General features: G+C 31.1%; 2 protein-coding genes across 2 annotated transcripts in view; one reads left to right on the top strand and one right to left on the bottom strand.

The window, feature by feature from the left end:
* LOC129987866 (DNA-directed RNA polymerase III subunit RPC4-like) overlaps positions 1–14,478 on the top strand; it is a 71,430-nt gene that overhangs the window by 15,868 nt on the left and 41,084 nt on the right. The gene's annotated exons all lie outside the window — the stretch shown is intronic.
* On the bottom strand, positions 8,045–12,643 carry LOC129987756 (uncharacterized). Its single transcript, XM_056095697.1, has 4 exons — positions 12,554–12,643; positions 11,657–11,941; positions 9,134–11,391; positions 8,045–8,639 (listed from the first exon to the last, which is right to left on the bottom strand). The coding sequence occupies exons 1-4, from the start codon at positions 12,641–12,643 to the stop codon at positions 8,045–8,047; spliced, it is 3,228 nt and encodes a 1,075-aa protein (XP_055951672.1).

The raw sequence follows: 14,478 nt of genomic DNA, 5'->3' as shown, positions 1-14,478 counted from the left end.
ATATATATATATATATATATATATATATATATATATATATATATATATATATATATATATATATATATATATATATATATATATATATATATATATATATATATATATATATATATATATATATATATATATATATATATATATATATATATATATATATATATATATATATATATATATATATATATATATATATATATATATATATATATATATATATATATATATATATATAACCAAATTAATAAAAATACCAAAATAATATTAGCAAAAAGAATAAATATAGAGCCAAAAAGGAAGAAATTAAGAATCCGGCCTGATGACTTTCTCAAGGGTCACCCTCAGGCAGGGATTCAAGCAAGGGATTTTTTCTGTGCTAGGTCTGACTTTGTCCAACAATATTAACCCCTTGTGATCATTTTAAGTTTTTTTTTTCAGAAATAGATTTTAATTTTAATTAAAAGTTCAAAATGAAAATATTTTTGATTTTCTTGTGTGTGTGTGTGTGTGTGTGTGTGTGTGTGTGTGTGTGTGTGTGTGTGTGTGTGTGTGTGTGTGTGTGTGTGTGTGTGTGTGTGTGTGTGTGTGTGTGTGTTTAAGGATATTTTAAACTCTGATTTCAATTCTAATTCATTTACAAAGTTTTATCTTAATTTAGCACATATCATAGTCGTTCTAAAATATTCTCTTATTTCCTGATCCAATTCCACTGTCTCTACTTAATTAATTCAAGAGAAGCTTTATAAAATTGCTTAGTCAGCTAAATGTCGATATTTTCACACGCTCGGCGTGAAGGGGTAAAAATGTCCAGTAAGCACATTCTTTCTTAAAAGATCCCTGTGTTTCCCTTACATGTGATTGACATGTGTCAGAAATCCCTATCAGAATCTTATTAATATATTGGCATTGTGAAGAAATATTTTCCCTATCAAAATCTAAGGTTATATAAGGCGAGGGATAATTTATTTCGACCCTTTTTCCCCACTTCGGCTTTTGTCTGCGCTGCGGCGGACGTCTTGTCCGCGTCTCTGCTTGTAAATAATTATGCTTTCCCGATGGATATTAAAAAGAATTTTAAAAGATAAAAAGTATCTTCAATGTCTTCAAACTACATCATGCTTCACAACAATATTGTTACACACACACACACACATATATATATATATATATATATATATATATATATATATATATATATATATATATATATATATATATATAACCAAATTAATAAAAATACCAAAATAATATTAGCAAAAAGAATAAATATAGAGCCAAAAAGGAAGAAATTAAGAATCCGGCCTGATGACTTTCTCAAGGGTCACCCTCAGGCAGGGATTCAAGCAAGGGATTTTTTCTGTGCTAGGTCTGACTTTGTCCAACAATATTAACCCCTTGTGATCATTTTAAGTTTTTTTTTTCAGAAATAGATTTTAATTTTAATTAAAAGTTCAAAATGAAAATATTTTTGATTTTCTTGTGTGTGTGTGTGTGTGTGTGTGTGTGTGTGTGTGTGTGTGTGTGTGTGTGTGTGTTTAAGGATATTTTAAACTCTGATTTCAATTCTAATTCATTTACAAAGTTTTATCTTAATTTAGCACATATCATAGTCGTTCTAAAATATTCTCTTATTTCCTGATCCAATTCCACTTTCTCTACTTAATTAATTCAAGAGAAGCTTTATAAAATTGCTTAGTCAGCTAAATGTCGATATTTTCACACGCTCGGCGTGAAGGGGTAAAAATGTCCAGTAAGCACATTCTTTCTTAAAAGATCCCTGTGTTTCCCTTACATGTGATTGACATGTGTCAGAAATCCCTATCAGAATCTTATTAATATATTGGCATTGTGAAGAAATATTTTCCCTATCAAAATCTAAGGTTATATAAGGCGAGGGATAATTTATTTCGACCCTTTTTCCCCACTTCGGCTTTTGTCTGCGCTGCGGCGGACGTCTTGTCCGCGTCTCTGCTTGTAAATAATTATGCTTTCCCGATGGATATTAAAAAGAATTTTAAAAGATAAAAAGTATCTTCAATGTCTTCAAACTACATCATGCTTCACAACAATATTGTTACACACACACATATATATATATATATATATATATATATATATATATATATATATATATATATATATATATATATATATATATATATATATATATATATATATATATATATATATATATATATATATAACCAAATTAATAAAAATACCAAAATAATATTAGCAAAAAGAATAAATATAGAGCCAAAAAGGAAGAAATTAAGAATCCGGCCTGATGACTTTCTCAAGGGTCACCCTCAGGCAGGGATTCAAGCAAGGGATTTTTTCTGTGCTAGGTCTGACTTTGTCCAACAATATTAACCCCTTGTGATCATTTTAAGTTTTTTTTTTCAGAAATAGATTTTAATTTTAATTAAAAGTTCAAAATGAAAATATTTTTGATTTTCTTGTGTGTGTGTGTGTGTGTGTGTGTGTGTGTGTGTGTGTGTGTGTGTGTGTGTGTGTGTGTGTGTGTGTGTGTGTGTGTGTGTGTGTGTTTAAGGATATTTTAAACTCTGATTTCAATTCTAATTCATTTACAAAGTTTTATCTTAATTTAGCACATATCATAGTCGTTCTAAAATATTCTCTTATTTCCTGATCCAATTCCACTGTCTCTACTTAATTAATTCAAGAGAAGCTTTATAAAATTGCTTAGTCAGCTAAATGTCGATATTTTCACACGCTCGGCGTGAAGGGGTAAAAATGTCCAGTAAGCACATTCTTTCTTAAAAGATCCCTGTGTTTCCCTTACATGTGATTGACATGTGTCAGAAATCCCTATCAGAATCTTATTAATATATTGGCATTGTGAAGAAATATTTTCCCTATCAAAATCTAAGGTTATATAAGGCGAGGGATAATTTATTTCGACCCTTTTTCCCCACTTCGGCTTTTGTCTGCGCTGCGGCGGACGTCTTGTCCGCGTCTCTGCTTGTAAATAATTATGCTTTCCCGATGGATATTAAAAAGAATTTTAAAAGATAAAAAGTATCTTCAATGTCTTCAAACTACATCATGCTTCACAACAATATTGTTACACACACACATATATATATATATATATATATATATATATAACCAAATTAATAAAAATACCAAAATAATATTAGCAAAAAGAATAAATATAGAGCCAAAAAGGAAGAAATTAAGAATCCGGCCTGAAGACTTTCTCAAGGGTCACCCTCAGGCAGGGATTCAAGCAAGGGATTTTTTCTGTGCTAGGTCTGACTTTGTCCAACAATATTAACCCCTTGTGATCATTTTAAGTTTTTTTTTTCAGAAATAGATTTTAATTTTAATTAAAAGTTCAAAATGAAAATATTTTTGATTTTCTTGTGTGTGTGTGTGTGTGTGTGTGTGTGTGTGTGTGTGTGTGTGTTTAAGGATATTTTAAACTCTGATTTCAATTCTAATTCATTTACAAAGTTTTATCTTAATTTAGCACATATCAAAGTCGTTCTAAAATATTCTCTTATTTCCTGATCCGATTCCACTGTTTCTACTTAATTAATTCAAGAGAAGCTTTTTAAAATTGCTGAATCGGCCAAACGCCCACACATTCTAGGCTAGAAAAATGTCCAGTAAACACATTCTATTTAAAAGATCCCTATTTCCCTTACTTGTGATTGACATACGTCAGAAATCCCTATCAGAATCTTAATAATATATTAGCACTATAAAAAAATATCTTCCGTATCAATATCTCATGTTATATAAGACGAGGGATAATTTATTTTTCACTCTTCCCGACTTCTGCTTTTGTGTCGTGCTGTGGCGGACGTGCCTTGGTCCGCGCCTTCTTGTAAATAAATCATGCGTGCCTCCCGGGAGAGAATAAAACGAACTTTACAATGTCTCTTCACTGCTTATCGCACCTGCATTCTTCTTCACATAAAATAATGCTTACACACACACACATTTATATATATATATATATATATATATATATATATATATATATATATATATATATATATATATATATATATATATATATATATATATATATATATATATATAAATTACGTAATCACGTTATATATACGTTAACATAATTTCGCAGATGTGTGGCAGAAATGAAAAAACTTCTGAAATTCTAATTTCTTTTTATTTTACCACTGTAGTCATAATTTGTACAAGAACAAAACGATGACAAACTGACGTCAATTTACATTGCGATACAAGAACAAAGAGACCGAAATTTTTTCCTTCAGTGATTTTATAATGAGATTCTGATTGGGATTAGGTACCTTTATAAAGAGATACCATAGGTACATATATAAAGAAATGTGCACGTGTAAGGATTTTTATCCTTTCGTTCCTGCTCATGGGAACTACAGAATCAGCAATTTGTGTATCGCGTATTAGAAATAATTAACTTGAAAAATGGGAATTGGTCAGGAAATAAGTAAACATAAGTATGCATGCATGCATGTGTGTGTGTACATATATGCATGTATGTATAACCTAAGTTCCATAATTTATTGTAATATTAATTACGAGTGAAATCGCTTCTTCTTTGATTTCAAATCACAATCTTCACTCGAAACTGTAAAAAATGGTTACTAAACTGAAAGGATGTTCCAAAATTAGGTGTAGAGTTGCATTATATTCCTATTGTGCGAAATCGGATTCCTAGATCACATTGACTCAGTAGGTAAGATGCCACATGCAAACAGAAAAGTCACTTATTCGAATCATAAAGTGAGAGAAAATTAAACGTGAAGCGCTTTTAGGTTAGAAAATAATATGTAATTATGTTAATTTTTTCATACTCGGATAAGTAACTGGAATTGATTTTTAGAATGCATTGTAAACTTATTTATATTATTTCAATGTTGTAAATGTGACTATACTATTTCGTTTTTGCAAATTTTATAACATTATGCAATATTGTGTGCTAGTCTTACAGTTGATTGATCGGGTCCTCCTCACTGGAGTAGAGAGACTTGAGATGGGGGGTGGAGGTGGGATAGATCATAGTTTCGGAGTTTCATTTAAGTTGTTTTGCTAAATGGAAAGCATCATATAATTTTTCCGATTAATTTAAATAGTCATTTTGCTTCAATTAATTTTTTACAGTTCTTAGTTATTATATTATTTCCAGTCGTGACTAAGATTTGAATTTGGAATAAATTAAGGAAGTTATATTCTAAAGTTTTTGCTCTTTTAAAAGTATGAGACTTATTTTTCTGAAACTATTTATTTTGGTGTGACTAATTCAATTTATAAAAAAAATTTGACATAAATTAGAAGTGAAGAAAGCTGTTCTCTGTAAAGTACAGTTTATTCATCGTAATTATTTATGGTTTACCTGAATAGAATAATTTTAAGAGTATTTAATAATTTCCGTACTAAATAAACTCTGTACCATTAGATTTAAGATAGGGATGATTTTTTTACTTCTCCTTCAATATATTGCAGGAAACCTTTAACATTTATAATATTTTTGCAGCAATGAAAATCAAGCAAAGTTCAGAGTTCCCATGCATCAGTTTCACGATATTACAAAATTCGTATTGAATACGTCAATAAACATTTATCATTTTCGTAATATTATACAGTTACATACCACCATCTGTTGACTGCAAGAATAATTCTGAATTTTCTTTTTCTGCTATCTGTTGATAGAAACAGCTTTTCCTATTGATTTTTAAAGAATGCTTTCTTTTTTCCTTTAAATTTTTTTTTAATTTTAAATTTTTTTATTCTTTTTTAAAACATTTTGAGACGCCTTTGGCATTTACAATATTTCTGCTGTTTCTAAAATCATATCTTAGCTAACACAAGGTATCACATGCCCATTTCGTCATATTCGGCAATGTCAGTAAACGTAGAATTTATATTATAATTTTTGTTGCATTGAATAATTTTATATTGAGTATTTTGAAAACAAATTAGTGATTTCTTTTTTTAAAAAATAATAAGATATCAAGTTAATTACGTGAATTAAAGCAGCGATTCTCAACTTGTGAGGCGCGCCCCCCTAGGGGGGCTTGAGCACACTAGAGGGGGGCCACGAGAATATTCAAGAGAAAATATTATTTTAAAAAATTGATTAACTGACTGAAAGGAAAGCACAAATACACACAGAAAACAAAATACATTTTGACATATTTAATAACTTATTAAAGTAAAACAACTTACTAAATAAAAACTTACTTAATCAAAACATACTGAATAAAAAAAATTAATAATTATTAGTGACTTCCTTGGGTCTTCTTTGCAAAGCAAAGTTTTTCAAAGTTTTTCGAAGGAAGGCTTAATATTAGAAATAGCCACTATCAGTTCTGTTTCTATATTTAGCCGAGATCTATATATTTTATCTTCAAAGAAGCCATAGTAGAAAATTCAGTTTCACAAAGGTAGGATGTTGAACCTGGTAATAGAATGCGAAATGCTCTTGTTTTTAGTGCAGAAAAATCATCCTCTACTCCTGCCCAAAATTCAAATAATGATTTATTACTAAATTGTCTTTTAGTTTTGTACTTTGTCGTGAAGTCAAAGAATTTTTCTTCCTCGTCAATTGAGAGTCCTTCTGGAGTCTTATGAAATGGATCCCTAACCCACTCGCAACTTTCTATCAGTTTGTCGTCAGCAAGAAAATACTTTTTAAAATTATTTGCCAGCATGGCTAAATGATTTTCAATGGTTACAAAAACAACTTTTACATGTTCTTCTTCAGCCTTGTAAGTTTTAGCACAATCATTCACATTTGCAAACACTATTAGGTTTTTTTTTTGCTTTAAATTTCTGCTCCACAATTCCAATTTTCTACAAAAAGCATTAACTTTATCACTCGTATCCATCATATATGTATTTGCTCCTTGGAGTTGAAGATTCAAGTTATTCAATTTCTCGAATATGTCGACCAAGTAGTTCAATTTCATTACAAATAAACCATCGCGAAAATTCTCGGTCTTCGGTCTGTTTTCTTCTAGGAAAATGGCGATTTCTTCTCTTAATTCATAAAGACGTTGCAAAAATTTCCCACGTGATAAACATCTTGCCTCGCAATAAAATAGTAATGCTGAATGTACTGAACCCATGTCTTTACAAAGTGCAGAAAAGATTCTCGATTTCAGGGGTCTCATTTTTATATAATTTACTACGGTTACAACCGTAGTTAACACAATATTCAGACCAGTACTTATTTCTTTCGAAGTCAAAGCTTCTCTGTGGATCATGCAATGTGTCCAGACGCACTGAGGCGATTTTTGTTTTACAAGTGCTTGTATACCTTGGAATCTTCCGGAAATTGAACGAGAACCATCGGTGGATATTCCGACGCATTTTTTCCATTCCATGTTTGCCTCGTTCATAAAATCATTTAAAATAACAAATAATGCGAGGGCCGTTGTTTTGAGTTCTATTGGTTTGCAGAAAAGTAGTGCTTCTACTACTGACATATTATTACAAAATCGAACATAGGCAATTAAATGAGCATCTTTATTACTATCTGTTGCTTCATCAAGCTGTACTGAAAACAATTTGTCACGCAACTTCGAGAAAAGCTGACACTGTACATCTTCAGCTATATCACCAATTCAACGAGCAACAGTATCATTTGAAAGAGGTATGGACTGCAATTGTTTTGAAAAATTATGTCTAAACATAGTTTCTACAATCTCAATTGCTGCTGGCAAAATAAGGTCTTCACCAATGGTGTGAGGTTTTTTTGCATATGGCTATTTTATATGAAACTTTGTAAGATGCAATTAAAACTTTTTTATTCACAGACGAAGTTTCTTTAAAAAATGCTTTTTACTTTTTATATGTGTAAAATATCTTCAATAATTACTATGGATGTGATATGAGAGAACACTTTATTTGCGATTATTTACATAGCAAAGTTTCGAAAGCATATTTACATCGAGAAAGCGAAATCTGAATTAATTACATTTTGGAGTGGAGTTGAGTTGCAACTGGTATGACGCTTACATAATCTCCCACCTTGCAATTTTATGGAGTACCTAAAATTGCAACAAAGTTATAAATCGAGTCTATTGGGAATTTTAATACGCCGTCCAGCTTTAGTGACAACATCAGGAGTTACTTTAGTTATATAATCATCATCTTCACTGGAATCTTGATCTGAAACAGCTGGAGTTGCAGGAAGTTGACTGTTTGTGTCTTTATCCTTTTGCTGAGCAATGAATGGTAATTTTTCAGAACTTCTGATTTCCAAGGAATAAAGTCTCTGGAATGGGCTTAATTTTTCCCCCTGAGCTGTTCTTACTCTGGCGACTCTTGAATGTCCATCTGCTCCAGGGAGGACTTCAGTTACAATTCCTAAGGTCCAGTGAAGGCGTTTTCCATCAGTTTCAAGGAGAATTATGTCTCCAACATTCAAAGATTCATCTCGGGTGTGACGACCTTTATGCACTAACATTGCTAAGTATTCGTTGCGAAATCTCGTTCTTAAATCATGCCGTAGTTTTTGAATAAAACGTAATCTTCTATTTAGGTTTTTACTGCCGATATCGTCTAAATCAGTTGTATCACTACTAGGAATGCTTTGCAAGAAACAAGCAGGTGTCAATGGCCTTAGACCTTCTGAATTATCTTCAATATATGTGAGAGGCCTGGAATTTATTGTAGCTTCACAGTCACAGATAAGAGTTTCCAATTCTTCATAATCAATACTCTTTCGGCCCAAAATTCTCCTTAGCATTTCTTAATATCTTCATCTCCCAGTATGAGCTTAGTTCTAACTTTAAGAATATCGGAATCGTCTTTGAAAGTTTGCATATTTTTCAATGCTTTCATCTTGCCTCCTGCAAAACTTTCCTTTTGAATTAGCTTTAGCAAACAGTTTTCAGCTGATTGGACTTCTTCATAGGTTAGTTCGGTTTCCTTAGATTTTTCTTTAAGACGACAGTTTTTAATAAAACGTAGTATCCAAGTCAGCATTCTTAAAATCTTTGTATATTTCGAGAAATAAAGTAGATTGTCAGTAAAGTTAACTGATTCATGCTCCACATTACTGACTATTGTTTTCCTTTTCTCTGATTCAACTAAATTTTCATCAATAATTTGTTTTTCATTCAAAGGCCAGTATTCTTGTGACTTTGATAACCATTCTGGACCTTCCCACCACTTGCTCTTCAATAAAATCTTTGCATCACAACCTCTTGAAGGAAGGTCTGCTGGATTCATATGACCTGGCACGAAATGCCAGTTATCAGAATTGGTATATTTTCTTATTTCAGTTATCCTATTTCTTACAAATGTATTCCAAGAACTATCCCGTTTAATCCAAGTTAAGACAACAGTCGAGTCAGTCCAAAAGTATACTTCATTAAAATTTACCTCAAGTCCATCTGTCACTTGGCAATATAATCGGGATAATATAAGAGCTCCCAATAGTTCTAATCGAGGAATTGTAATTTCCTTTGTTGGTGACACTCTTGATTTACTTGCCACTAATTGAACTGAAACTTTCCCGTTATATTCAGCACGTAAAAAAATACATGCAGCATAAGAGGCTTCACTGGCGTCACTGAAACAGTGAAGACTTATCTGACAATCTTTAAAGGGATTTGAAAGTAGTCTTCTTGGAATTTTGCAATCTTTTAGCAGATTTACATGTTTGTACCAGGCTAAAAATTCATTACATATATCTGGTGGAAGCACATCATCCCAATTAATTTTTCTTTTCCATGTTTTTTGTAGAATGATCTTTGGAATTAGAGTAGTTGGACTTGTAAATCCTATTGGGTCGTAAATTCTTTGAGCAATAGATAATAATGTTCGTTTGGTTATATTTTCTTCTGAAATTTTTATAACACTGTTACAAGAAAGTTCATCATATTCAGTATCCCAGGAAAGTCCTAGTATTGGAATATATCTCTTTTGTGTTTCTTCTACAATTTCTTCAGAAGTAACCCAACCTCGTAAATCAAATTTGGCTGCAGACATTAGTTCTTTAGCTTCAGAAATAAATTTGGCTGCCTCTTCTCTAGTTTCTAAACTAGTTATGCAGTTATCTACATAAAAGGATTTTTGAAGTTGATGAGCTGTTTCCTTCCTTCCATCTGAGACATTCTCTAGATGATGAGCTATCGTCGCCTCAAGTAAAAATGGACTAGGAGAAGCACCAAATACCACTCGACAATGTCTCAGGGTGATCAATTCCTCTCTTCTTGAAAAATCTTTCCACCATAAAAACTTAAAATAATCTCTATCCTTTGGGTTCAAACTGATTTGTAAGAAGGCCTTTTTAATATCTGATGTTATTCCAATAGCATTTTTGCGAAATTGTATTATCAATTTTGGTACTAATTCTAATAAATTTGGACCCTTTTCTAAGCAATTATTCAAGCAATTTCCTTTAGAGTCTTTTGCTGAGGCATCGAAAACAGGGCGAATCTTTGTAGTTGTATCTCCAGTCTTTATTACAGGATGATGAGGTAAATAATGTCCTTTATTCTTATCTTCATTTACAATTTCGATAATTCCCTCTCGAATCCATTCATTAAACACATCATCATATTCGCTTAAATGTCCTGATCGAATAAGATTTTTTTTTGTTGACATCAAACGCTTAGTGGCTAATTCTTTGTTGCTTTCTAACTCTGGATATCCACTTTTCCATGGCAAACATACTTCATATCTCTTGTCTTCATTTCTCTTAATAGTTTTACGGAAAAATTCAACTGTTTCTTCATCGGCTACCTGCCTTGATTTAATTTCTACAGGATCTCGTATACCGATGGCATCTAGACTCCATAATTCCGTCAAATCTAAATTGGCAACATAAATAATATTCTCCAAAGATTTTGACTGTTTCGTTTGTTTACCTTGAAGTGTCCATCCGAGTTTTGTTTTTATGGCTACTAAATTTTTATCAATGTGTTCAATTGATCCCGTCAGCAATACACCAAGGTAATCTGCTCCTATTAATAAATCTATTTCAGGAGTGTCTTCCCCTGTATCACTTAATTCTATATTTTTTCTCTTCAAAATGGGAAAAATGTCAGGATTACTTACACGAGGAATAGCACCACATATTTTCTTTTCATCTAAAACGGAAATGTTGTGCCTGAAATTTGAACACAAGCTTTGCAATGTAATGTTATACACATTATGGGACTTTTGTTTAGTTTCACTGCCCCCAAAAAGTCCATGACTTAACATTTCTTGATCTACTGGTTCCAATCCCAGTTTATCCACAATATCCTTTTTTATGAAAGATCTTTGAGCACCGGTATCGAATAATCCTCGGATAATTAAAGATCTGTCTTTATTGATGATTTTCACCAATACCGTTAACAATAATGTAGATGAATTTCTTGGTGACAGGAGAATCTTGGCATCTAATTCAGGTGATGGATTCTGTTTTGTTTGATTTATATTTGGACACATAATACTATGATGTTTTTTCTTGCATATAATGCACTTCAAATAGGCCCTACACATCTTCAAATTATGACCTGGTTTCAAACAAATAAAGCACGCACCTTTCTTCTTTAATATTTCTTTTTTCTCTTCCAGTGACATATCAGGAGCTTTAAAGCATTCTGTTGTATTATGAAATGACTTATTACAAAATATGCATTGCTTGTCATTTTTTTTCTGCTCTTTTCTTTTCACTAGATACAATACAAGCTGCCGTAGGAATTTTATCTTTCTGTTTAATTCTTTGAAATTCTTGATCCTTCGCAAAACCGGATCGAGCAAGTTGTAATCTCTCATCACTCTCGACTTCCGATCGAAGAAATTCTAACAAGTTTCCCAAAATATTCGGCTTGACTTTATTTTCAACTCTGCTACGTGTTCGTTCCCATTCTTTTATGAGATCTTCTGGAAGAGCTGACTCTACTAATGGATACAGCATTGCTTCGTACTTTTCAGATGTCACTCCTAATGTCTCTAATGCTCTTAACTGGGTTTCTAATTTATCATAAAGAGCACGTAAAGTGAAATTTTCTCCATTCTTTACTTGCGTTAAAACAAGATTCAAAAGTTCACGAACATAAATTTGGATCAACAACTCATCTTTAGCAAAACGCGATTTCAATTGTTCAATAGCTTTAGTATAATTCGCGCCCGACGGCGGAAAACTTTCTACTAAATCTCTTGCCGATGAACCAATTTCCGTCGCTTGCAAAAGATATTGAAATTTATCATCCGAATCAATAGTATCATCATCGTGAATTTTTTTGAATTGTCCCCAGAATCGGAGCCAGTTCTTTATATCGCCGTCAAAACGTTTTAATTCCAACTTGGGAAGGCGAAAAGTTCGTTTTGTTTCATTTAATACACAGGAAGTATCACTATTTTCTTCTTTCGTAGCCAAAACAAAATCGACTTTCGTTTTCAAAGCAATCCACTGATCGCGATAATTTTCCGCTATGTCAAGGTCATTAGAAAATTCTTCTTCGTCAATATTTTCCATTTCGGACCATTTTACTCTTATTTTTTCATCTAACAGAAATAACCTTTCAGCTTTATCACTTAAAATATTAAATACCGGTATCAATTCAATTTTACTTACCGGTTCCATTTTCACAGCATTTTCAACTTCTTTCAACGATTTGGTAAATAATCGCCTGAGTTGTGTTCTCTCCCGTTTTAGATAATCCATAATCCTGTCGCGGACGCCAATTTGTAAAATATCTTCAATAATTACTATGGATGTGATATGAGAGAACACTTTATTTGCGATTATTTACATAGCAAAGTTTCGAAAGCATATTTACATCGAGAAAGCGAAATCTGAATTAATTACATTTTGGAGTGGAGTTGAGTTGCAACTGGTATGACGCTTACAATATGATTTTAATTTTAATTTTAAGAATTCTCTGGGTTTGTTGACGTACTCACAATGAAGCGTTTCCAAATGTCGTTTAAGTTTATTAGGTTTCATGCTGTCTGCGGCTAACATTTTTGAGCAAATGATACACATGGGACTTTTTTTTTCATTAACTTCAGTACTGGTAAATCCAAAATTTAAATATTCTTGATTTTATTTTCGGAACCACGCTCGTCTGTGTACTTGTTGATGCTTGATTGTCGTCTAATGCTCGCTTACTTCCGCTTAAAAATTTATCCATGAGTCTTCATAAATCTGCTACCGTGAATATTTAATATGGTGAATTGCAATTAACACGAAAGCATATATAACATACACATTCATGATAGATTCGATAGCGATAGAAGGATAGACTCGAATGAGACTAGCTGAAATGGGGTCAATTCACGGTCACGTGTCAGGTACCAAACAAACCGCTTCTGTTCAATTTTCAACCTTTCTGCGCATGTCGTGATGTCTGCCGATAACGTTGACACTGTTTACATTATTGTTGACATTGTTTAGTAAATATTAAGCTAGCCGATCAATTATTAAAAACTTCTGATTTTTTTTAAAGATATTATTTTGAATTATTTTCTCCAAATTTTCTTAGTTATATATTTTTATTTCTTATATTAAAATTTCAATTAATATTTTCAATAGAATTATTGTTTATGCAAAATTAACTAACATCGCTTTTTAATTCGTCTGGTGCCGCTTTATTCTTTCCTTTCCCATATCCCCCCACCCCCATTTTTTCATCCGAAGGATACATTTTGACAAATGACTATGGCAGTGTTTTTGAAAAATTACATATGTTCTTTTTTACATATTATTTAAATAGTATTGAATGTTGAATTTTATGAATATAGTTCCCCCAGTTAGTTCTTTTTAAAAATAATTATTACTCTTAGATAAGTTAATATTTTAAAGCTTACTAATGAAATTATTGTATTTTTTTTCTTATGTAATTACTTTTATAAATATTGAGAGTTAGTTATTTGATGTTTTCAGTTTGCTTAGAAGAAAGAACATGAAACTCAAATTAGTATATATTGAATAAATTATGTTTACAATTTCAAATTATGAAATATAAAAGGTATGGATACCTTTTTTTAAATCTATCAACTTATGAATAAATAATTTCATTTTAATTTGTAGAAATCATTAAAGGAAAACAAACAAAATCACACTTTCATAATTTTTATTTACACATTACAAATATATATATATATATATATATATATATATATATATATATATATATATAGAAAGAGAGAGATATATATAAAATATATGTGATAATTAGTTGAAAAAATATGATCCAATGTATGTTTCAATGTACTCACTAATACAAAAAACTAAAAAAAAAACAACTATTAACTATTTATCAACATTTATTTTTCTAGACACTTAGAAATAATATAAACACAGCATGACAAGAATGTCAATGTAAATGATGAAATCAATTTTATTCAACAGAAACATCCTAGATACTAAAGAACAGTTTTTTTTATCACTAATAAAAACATAATGTTGAACAGTATACTTTTAAAGCAGAACATTTATGAAATTTTTTTAAATGCTAAAGTTACATTGATAATAATTAAATTGAATGAATATCATAA

Source organism: Argiope bruennichi, chromosome 10, assembly GCF_947563725.1.
Source record: "Argiope bruennichi chromosome 10, qqArgBrue1.1, whole genome shotgun sequence".
In the NCBI taxonomy this organism is placed as follows: Eukaryota; Metazoa; Arthropoda; class Arachnida; order Araneae; family Araneidae; genus Argiope; species Argiope bruennichi.
Note: the sequence above shows the minus strand (reverse complement) of the source record. Positions and strands in the feature narration are given on the sequence as shown.

Coding starts and splice junctions, on each gene's coding strand:
- LOC129987756 (XM_056095697.1), bottom strand. CDS start 12,643: ATGGATTATCTAAAACGGGAGAGAACACAACTCAGGCGATTATTTACC. Junction 11,942..12,553: donor ATGCTGTGAAAATGGAACCG/GTAAGTAAAATT, acceptor TTAGAAACCCAG/TTAAGAGCATTAGAGACATT. Junction 8,640..9,133: donor TGGTGGGAAGGTCCAGAATG/GTTATCAAAGTC, acceptor AATAAATTCCAG/GCCTCTCACATATATTGAAG.